The following is a 10,687-nucleotide window of genomic DNA, read 5'->3' as shown; positions in this document are numbered from 1 at the left end:
TCTATATATTTACAACCACCATGCACACATATTGGTTGTGAACATAGTCGTGCACATGGGTGGTGCTAGATGTGCCCGAGAATTCCTTAAATTGTTGTGAATGGCCCGTATTTTAACTTATATTGTTCAAATTAAATGTAATTTACTAATATAATTTTCAAATTAGTTGTTAAAAAATGAATGATATTTCATAGTAGAAAATATAATACTAAATTTTCTAAATTTGTTTGCAAAAACTTTTTATGATAATATAACAGCTAAAATTAACTAAAAAATTAAAAATCATAAATAATTGATTTCATCTAAGAAAAATATACAAGAATTAAGGAAAATATATTTATTAGGACTAATGTACTTATTTGATAATCACGGTGACGTTGTCATGGGTGCCTACCATAATGTAGATAAACAGTCCAATAATGTCAAAGTCGGCGTAGCAAACTTGTTGGCTTTATATGCAACGATTTACGACTAGAGTTGGGCAAAAACAAATTAAAATAAAGAATAAAAAATTAAAGCAGGAATAACTAATGTATTTATGAATAAAGAATAATTTTTTATTCTGAATAATTATGGTATACTGAATAAAGAATAAAATTATTTTGAATAGTTCTATTCGTGAATAAAATAATTATTCAAAATAAATGTATTCGTCAAAATTATGAATAATATTAAATATAGAAGGATATTTAATTTATTTTTGTCAATTATTATAATATCATTATATTATTATGTATTAATATGTATTACCTTTATATATATTATTTAAGTCTATTATTATTATACATCGTTATTTAGGATTTAAATTTATTATTTATATGATTATAGGGAATAACGAATAACTGAATAATGAATAAAATATAGTAAATAAAAACTCCGAATAATGAATAATGAATAATAATACAAATTAAAATAATGAATAAAAATAAAAATCAATAATAAAATTAAGAATAAATCGATGAAGAATAATTTTTTATTCAAATAATCAATCGAATAATATTTTATTCGACTAACGCCCAACTCTGTTTACAACTGTTTGCTTTGTTATAATTAATTTAGCAGTTACCTTCTACAATAAAAAATTCGTTTCATTAATTCAAATCTTTGTTTACATTGTACGCAACAGTATCGCAATATCAAATAAAAATATTTAAAGTATGTTTAATTATTTATGCACTATAATTTATTAAATATATCTAAACATTTAGTTAAGATAGGACCCAAAATTATTGTAGGCTCCCTGAAATAAAGTTTTATGTAATCCTATGACTGTGGACGATATACTATTTCCCGTTTTAACATTATCGGTATACTCGTAAGTTATCGAGCAAGGCTAACATAATAACATAAACACGATCAATCGTGATGTAAATGCATGGCTCATACAAACATATACGTCAGAATCAATCATACCCATTGTGGTTTGAAACATTTTAACATACGCATAGGATGCTGCTTTGAAAAACTCACAGGTTTTAAAAACTAATGAAAAATTTATCGAAAATATAATGGGATAAGGGTATGTATATATTATATATATATATATAAGCTTTTTCGTTCGTATTCAGTAAATGTCCAAGTTTTTTTGACAAAGACAGTAGCAGATCTGCACTGAGCCTTAACGTGTTCAAGGAAATATTTTTTCACACTCTTTTTTAAACTTTTCTACTTGATTTTCCTCTTTTATCTACAGGAATAGATAAAAATAACTGTCAAGAAGCATGGGCTGATCAAATTTGACATTTTTTTCAAAAGTGAAACTATATTATGATAATTGTTCGTAAAATATTCACTCTACAGGTATTAACGAATTTGATACACAAACTGATTGAAATAAATATTTTGTTTTTCAATTTATGTTTATAGAGGAAAATAAAGTGTAGTATTTTCTCTCCTAAGAATGAAAAGGATTTTTTTATGCTATCATATTACGATAGCGACCACAGCACATCATGGACAGAGTTAAAAAATAATAAGTCACAGTGATATTTTTATATAAACTAAAGAGTGATTTTGTGACCCTCCCGTTCTATACAGCTCTACATCATACACGTGATTATTTTATCATTTTTATAATGAGCTGCGGAAATTGTTCGTCTCGCCTCCAATATTTAGAACACGTATCAAGTTTATATCTATTGAAACGCCATTGAACATAATAATATAAACGTTCATGAATTATCGTTATATCATTGTTACAACCATTATTCGCCGTGGATTGTTTGTTTTCAAAGCGAATACTGTTTATGCGCAAATATTCATTAAAAGAGCAATATCCTATTACGGCAATTACTATTATCGTAATATATTATTATACCACGTTTTGCCGTCGTTCCCGCCGATATGCGTGATCATAAGCGACAGACGGAACGGGTGGGTAGTCGTGTTTTTATTAAGACCCGTCCGTTTCGTTTTCTGTTAACAATAATAACAACAATAATAATAATACAAATAACAATAAGAATAATACCGCAGTAAACAGCATCAGCAACGCTGTTACGCTCAAAGTTATTGCCAACGGTTTATCTTGGTCAACAAAAGTGAACCTTTCCCAAAACCATGAGAACGCGCGATCGTGTATCGTAGGGCGTTGGGAGTTCGAATTCATCACGGGTCGCCACGGATGCAAAAATGTTTTTCATTACAAATCAAAATACTCTTCTGTCCCCCCGCTAAAGGGGTTGTATGATAGCACTGTTTATCATCATCACACGATACTTTTATCTTCGTACGGACTGGTTGGAAACGTTTAATTTTGAGTTTAGCTAACTTGAGTATTCCTCGTAATCGTGTGCAAGATGCCTTGCATCGTTAAATTCAACATATCTTACGGTGGTGAACGCAACTCGATGTTGTACGCGTATATTTACTATACGTAGCTCGAAACCGATAAAAGACCTAAGATAAAAATAAGCGATTCAGCGAAGTTTTCGACTTAAAGGAAATTTACTTTGAAGAAAACGACCTAAGAACATATTGTTTGATCGTGACGAAATAATATGAACTGTTGTACGAGTCAATGAACGATTTTGAAAAAAAAATGTAATATGTGATTATAACAAAATAACGAAATGAAAAACCACGTAGATCGTATATTATATCCGTAAATGATAAGGTGATGAGATAAATATTTTCAAAAAACGGTTCCGAGCTATGTAAAAAGAACAAAAAATGTATAGGTACGTATCATTATATCATCGAATATCTACCGGGAAGAGCATGAAATTGCTTTTTTAAAGTATCCCGATTTCCGATGTCTCGAGACGCTATTGTATACACGCATTAGACGTTTGACGCACATTAACGGTCCAGTCTGACAACAACAACAAAAAAAAAAATACAAACACGAAATACTTTTGTAATATTATGTCCGTGTGCGTTCCTAAATTCACTGCGAATCGAAACGTTTGATGGACTTTTAATGTTCGAGCCACTTAATCCACAACAGAACCATACGCGCGGATATCGCGTCGGTTGTTTTTCGATTTCGATAAGTTTCTAGTCGTGTTGGTACGTCGCGCTAGAGATCGATTTAGCGGACCAGGGGCACGCGGCGTGCACCGAAATACGTTAATCGACACGTAACACGTTATGATTTCTGATCGTCGACCGAATTACGTCGAGCGCGTTAATAAATAACATAATTCATTCTGTCCGACCGACGGCGAGGAGGTAGGTCCATTGTCTTTTTTGGATAATGCGTGCACGTCATTTTTACCGAACCGTATTATGTGCACCGGATGATTGTGCATTACCGTTGTTATTATTTATCCGCGTGATTGTTTATGCACACGCTTCCGCTTCCGAAACTTTACAGAATTATACGATTCCGTACGATTTTAATTTATGAATAAAATATACTATATAAATATATAATGAATATATAATATATACATTATTATAATACTTGTATACTTATGTGTGTACATATTTGGGTGTTTACAGATTTTTTATTTTTTTTTTTTTGTTTTTACGCAAGGGTTTTTGTACAAAACTTACCATGATAAGAGGAGAGAAAAAATATTTACGTTTTTATTCCACGATTCGAGTATCTTGAGCGTTTTCTTAGTATACGTTTTTACGGCGTCACACACACATACACACACACTAGCGCAAAACGGAATCATGTGAGACAGACGGACGCGTACCCGACCACGACTGTTACTGTACGTACGAATACGAACGCGCGCGGATGACGTACAAGTTGTGCGTGTGTAAGTATACCAAATAAAAAAAAATAAGTAAATAAATAATAAAACCGTAGGCGGAAGACGATGGACGACGACGATGCGCTAGAGTAACGGTTGTTATAATATTATTATGTCACGTTATTGTTACGAGACCGTTATGGAGACGAAAACAAAATAATGAAGTGGCGGCGAACGACCGGTGATGTATATGTTTTTATACATACTTATACACGTACATGCACATTTATATAATATATATTTGTGTGTGTGTGCGTGTGTGTGTTTGTGCGCATGTACGGTGAAACGGCCGAGACGAACTGCTGCCGAAATGGGGGACGGGGGGTGCTGTCGGTTTGAGGCCCGGAGTTATGGGTATTTTTTGGGCGCTCAGCTGAAGCCTTGCGGCGTGCGCTCCACCCGCCACCGGTGTTCGGATACGGTGGTGAGATTCTCTGAGGTAGGAGGAGGGTGGGTCGACGAGAAGCGGAGAACAATAACAATACGACAACAAACAGTTGTGCATACATAGCTCAACAGTAGTAGTAGTAAAATTAGCAGTAGTAGTGGTGGTACTAGTGGTAATAGTAGTAGTAGTAGTAGAGTAGTAGAGTAGTAGGGGTAGTAGTAGTAGTAGTTGTGGTGGTGCGTGCGCAGACCCGTCTCGTAAATTACGTCGGGAACGCGGTGGTGGCTGCGGCGGCGTTGGCGGTCGCCGCAACGACGACGGCGGCGACGGCGACGACGGCGACGGTGCTAATAAATTCTTTTCCACATCCCGCGGTCACGGGTTCAGATTTGACTGCCACACTCACTGAAAACAAAACAATTAATGTAACGTGTCGGAGAGCTCGAAAGCGTCTGTGTACACGGTAGATAAGTAAATATATGGATTCACTCACCCACGCGCACACGCACACACACACACACACACACACACACGCACACGCGCACACACACACACACACACGCACACGCACACGCACAAAAACCACACACGAATAAACACACAAACACGTGATATTCACATCGAGTATAGATTGGATATTTGTATGTTGTGCGCATACTGTAAAATTATACTATCCTATACGCGTATACTCTGTATAAATATAGTATAAATCAATATATTGCCGAGTAAATAAACGTATACACGACAGTTTTGTTGCTCGCACACAAATTGTACGACATTTGTTCGCGCACCGACTTGTTCATTGGCGGCTCCAGGGACGGACCGGGTAGGGCCATGGCTCTACCTGAAAATGCCTGGCCCTACCAGTGACCTAACCACTGACCTGATCTTAGACATAATAATATAGTCATTTTTCATAAGCAGAAAATATTAAATATTGGTATTTGTGTTTTGTTCACTGTATGTAATTTAACAATATAAGAAGTTATTAATATTTAAATATTAAGAAAAATTGATTTTAAATTTTTTTATTTACTATTGGTATTTGATGTTATTCTGTCTTAAACACAAATACTGAGTAAATACTTACAACATGTAAGTATCTGGTATGGACTAATAGTATTATATTAGTGAATTCTATAAAAAAATAATTTTTGGAATTGAGAAATCCTGAAGAACACAAATTATTTTATAACGAAGCAACATTTCCGAAAATTGTAATGTGATATATTCATCTAAAAAGTTAAACAAAGAAGAATAAAAAAATACCAAAAGAATTGGAAAAATTTGTATATGAAAATAGCACTATGGAAAAACAAGTGCCAATAGAAGAAAACGAATTTAGATCGGAAATATTCTATTGTATTTTGAACAAAATAACAAATAAGTTAGATAAGAGATTCGGTAATAATTCTGATAAAATATGTGGGATAAGTGCTCTTAATCTATAATCAATTTTTAATATATGACACGATACTCTTTTTTGCAAAAGCTTATTTAGGTGACTTAGAATAAGAAAATCTAAAATCAGAATTAAAAATATTACAAAAGTCCATGAACCGTTATGAAACAAAAAATATTTTTAAAATTAAAGATTTTTTCCAATTTCATAAATTTCTTAAGGAATATGAAGTAGAATTTTCAAAAACATATAAATTATGCTCCATTGCTATAACAATACACGTGATATCAGCTGCATGTGAACGTACATTTTAATGTATAATACGCGTAAAGAGTTACTTAAGAAATAGTTTATTAGACCTTACAAGTTTAAGCATCATATCTATTAAAAAACGTGAAGCTAAGTCACTAGACATTGATGAAATAATAAGTAAGTTTGTAGATGCACATAGCAATCATATAATTATTTTAAAGTAGTTTTGTTATAATGTTATAATAATTTAAAGTTTTTAAATATAGTAATTAGATCATTTTAATTGTTTTTTTTTATATTTATTATTTTTTGTTGAAATCTCATTTTTGGTAGCCTTACCTTATAATTATTGGCCTATTGTTCGCCCTACCTAGCAAAAAATCCTGGCACCACCACTGAATTTGTTGCAATCAAAATAATCAGTAATCATTCAAAATCATTCATTAAATCATTCATGAATATTCGAATAATATAAATTGTAATTAAAAACGGGTATATTTTCATTTGATCGAATAATAATATTGATATAGGTTTTTTTGCACTATTGTAATTGAAAAACTTTTTGCTATACTACGAAAAAATTAAAATGTTGCGCGAATGGTATAATCTGCTAATATTGTTATTAAATTTATTCTCACTTTTACTTTCGTAAATTTTTATTTGACGATGTTTCTCTCAAAAACGTTAATATTCCGCTGAATTTTTAAACTATTATTATTGTCTTTGTTTTAAAACAATAGAATAGCTGTTTAAATTAATGGGTTTTTTGACGAATTAACAGTTGATAAGAAAGTGTTTTATTATCCGCTTTATTTCGAAATAAAATCACATAAACTCTACAGATATGCGTGTAAAAATATTATGTAATTTAAAAATTTGGAAAAAAATAAAAATAAAAATTTCATAAATGAAAATTGTTGTGCGAGATACGTCTTCGTTTACGAACAATTTACTCGTAGATAAATATCGCGTGAACTATTTTTCGCGAAATATTGATGTACATCCAATAGAATCGCATGGTATTATTATAAAACACATTTTCTCCCGAGAGCCGATAGCTCGATGCATATCACTCATAAGCCAATAAACCTCACCAATAGTCGTCGAACTCGCCTTCTCATAGTCTCATATTACAATATCAATTTTACAACTTTATTGTTTCGCGTTCACTGAAATTTCGAATATCGTTTTACGGTTACCTTGCATATTTTTATATGCATACGTAACAGGTATAAGGTAAGGTAAGGCTGACATTTTAGAACATATTAAAAGTTGATCGCAAAATAATTTTAGTAGTCAATATCATATTGATATTAAAATATTAATTGCATAATGTTATATTGTCCGACTATAATAATAACAACACTAAAAACAAAAACGAAAATAAATCATAATTAATCATTATATTTATTTATTTGTTTAACTTTACTAATTTTATCTATACTTTTTTCATGTTGAATATGTCATATGCAAATAATTAACAATAATACTATCTGACAATGAGTGAATCGATCTACACGTTATATAAGAGGCAGAAGTGGTTTCTAAGATGACAAATCGTTTCGTAAACACACACACACACACACACACACACACACACACATACATATATATAAAAATGCACTCATACATTATGACCGCCTCTGTAATTCTCGTTGAAGACGAATAATCTTGGTTAGGTAAGTATTGCGTGTAGGTGTGATATTTTTGGGGTATGTGTGTGCGTGCGCACGCGCGTGTTTTTTACGGATATTGTATGCACGATAAAAATATTATTCCAACCCTAGCCGTATTTTCGTTGCTATACATATACATGTATGATTCTATATTCACATCATCATACTTTAGAAGTATTCCTTTCTAAAGCGCATCTTTAAGTTGGCGACCATATACGTCCGTGATGACTTTGAACATTATCACACGTTATGTTGTATTATCACATCGAAATATCACTGTATTTTACACACGCCAAACACAGCATTCTTACGGTCTCGAGTACGCTGAACAGGTTCATATAACGCGGAAAATCGTTTTCAGGAAATCATTATCGTGTCCTTATGGCTGCCAGTCGGCAATAATATGATATAATCTACGAGCTTCGTAATTCTATCTCCAAATGGATAGACGATAGACATTATTCACCGAACGTTTGATTTTTTACATATAACGGTGCATGAATTAGACGAACCGTTTTATATATTATTATACATTCCTGTACATTATTTACGGAACGAAGGTGGTGTTTGTACAGTTATGCAGCTAACGATGTTCAACACAAAGAGTCTCCGAGTCGTTAAAAACGCTCAAGTTAGTCGTACTCCTTTCCATTTCATCAACCATGCCTGTCGTAGGACGTGCTCGTCGCCTTCCCACTGTCTAATATTTCACACACACACACACGCGCGCGCGCTCATATTAGGTTGTACAATATTAACACACCATTACGTCTGTGTTTACAAATTGCGACGGTTGTCAAACGTACCGGCTAACTCTTATCTCAATTATTTCACTTTGCACTGAACCCGAGCGCACGTATTATCATAATAATATTTCTACAAGTATTCGACAATAGGGTCAACTATTAAATATGCACGCGCCCCGTGGGGCATATAACGACGTAATTGTTTTTTGCCCGTAAATAATATCACAATGTCGCTATAATATTTGTGTGCGTCGGTCACCAGTACGTTTGCTCTGCAATATTGCTCGGCGTGTACATTGTAAACAGTAACAAATAGTCACTATGTAAAATCGTGAATGAATATTTTAGTCACGTACGTTATTATTGTCTACTTTATGGTATAATATTATGTATAAAATAATGTAGTAGATGAAATAATAATGGAATAGTTATAACAAATTATAACTATTAAACTAGACATCTCAAAATGCTGTAATGACAGTTTTAGGAGAAATATTAGTTCATCGTTATTATACAAACCGAGAAGTATAATAATTACTATAACAGAGCAAATATAAATAAATAACATAAAAACAATATCATAAATGTAAATTAGCATGTAAGCACTTTTAAGTACTTTAAGTTTGATGATATAAAATAAGAGAAATTTGTAATACAGAAGACTATTATGGTGACCGTGTGATTTGGTCATGGTAGTGAGCCAACGTTTTTCTAAGTGTCACTTTTATTTATTTTTGTATGTACGTATATACGTTTGTTTCAATCGACGTATACGACAATGGAGTGCAGAAGTGGTTTATAGACCCTGTACCGCTAATGCTGTATTGGCGGCTCGCAATATTTCAAAAGAAAAAAAAAATTAAATAATGACTACAAAAAGCCTTAAAAAGTGGTTCGCAACTGGAACAGTTGAGACATGGGCCGAGAATACAATGAGCACAACGTACCATGTTTAAATAAAGCTGGAACTCCACTGGTTTATAGTGATATTTAAAGTCTTTTATATATTTAGTAAAGATGGGCATATTCGAGTTACTCGATTGTTCAGAATAATTGAGATAACTAAATTATTAAAATAATAATCAATCATGTAACAAAGTGATTTTTCGCTCGAACTACAGTAACTTAAGTACTCGTCACTCGATTCCTCGAGTAGGTACTTTATTCAAAATATTATTTTTAGAATATAATGTGTAGAACTTCGAATAACGTAAATAATTGAATATATAATATTATTATTATTAGTTATTAGCTTATTACTTATTGTTTAGAATATTTTAATTATCTCTTAAAAACCAAGATTACATGATATTTATTTATTTATTTATTTATTTATTTATTTATTTATTAAATATTAAACGGGCTAGGCCCTGTTACATTAGACAAAAACATTATAATTAAACAAAGTAAGAATAATATAATAGTAATAATATAGTTTCCCAAACTGTGGTCCGTGGACCCTTAGGGGTCCTCACATATACCGGAGGAGGTCCGCGAACGTAAATTTAAAATATACAAAGTATTATTATTAATTATTGTTTTTTAATTTTTATTTGTACTAAAGGATCAGCGATCATTTTTATTATCTCTAAGGGGTCCAGCAGAAAAAAAGTTTGGGAAACGTTTTAATAATATAAATAAAAGTAGTAACCATAGACATATAAGTAAATACTCGTATGTTTATGGAGATAGAAATATATGATAAACAATGTACAATAATTATTAAAGAAAAAAAAAGAGAAAAAAAAAGATAGTGTGCTTACTGCTTATGTGTAAAGAATTAAATAGTTACAATAAGATTTGAATGAGTCTAAATTTGGTGAGCAGAACATATCAATTTTAAATTTATTTGGAGCTTTCATTAATCTATTGCAGGGAATGTTATTTGCATAATTAGTAACTTGTAGGCTTAAAGTGTCTGTCGATCGCGTGTTAAAATTGGGAGTATAGAAGGTTAAACGGCTTAAAAAATCTGAACAATCAACAAGACCATTCAAAAGCTTATACAAGAAACA

General features: G+C 32.0%; 1 protein-coding gene across 1 annotated transcript in view; it reads right to left on the bottom strand.

Moving 5' to 3' along the window:
- Nucleotides 1–3,953: 3,953 nt before the first annotated feature.
- Nucleotides 3,954–10,687, bottom strand: part of LOC112684833 — a 187,744-nt gene continuing 181,010 nt past the window's right edge. Inside the window, exon 7 of the mRNA XM_025556533.1 lies at nt 3,954–5,001. Coding sequence (XP_025412318.1) covers nt 4,859–5,001 — 143 coding nt within the window. The 3' untranslated portion in view covers nt 3,954–4,858. The remainder of the gene's footprint in view (nt 5,002–10,687) is intronic.

The sequence above is a fragment of the Sipha flava genome, unplaced genomic scaffold (assembly GCF_003268045.1).
Source record: "Sipha flava isolate LNK unplaced genomic scaffold, YSA_version1 258_pilon_pilon, whole genome shotgun sequence".
Lineage (NCBI taxonomy): Eukaryota > Metazoa > Arthropoda > Insecta > Hemiptera > Aphididae > Sipha > Sipha flava.
This window is presented reverse-complemented; position numbering and strand designations above follow the sequence as displayed.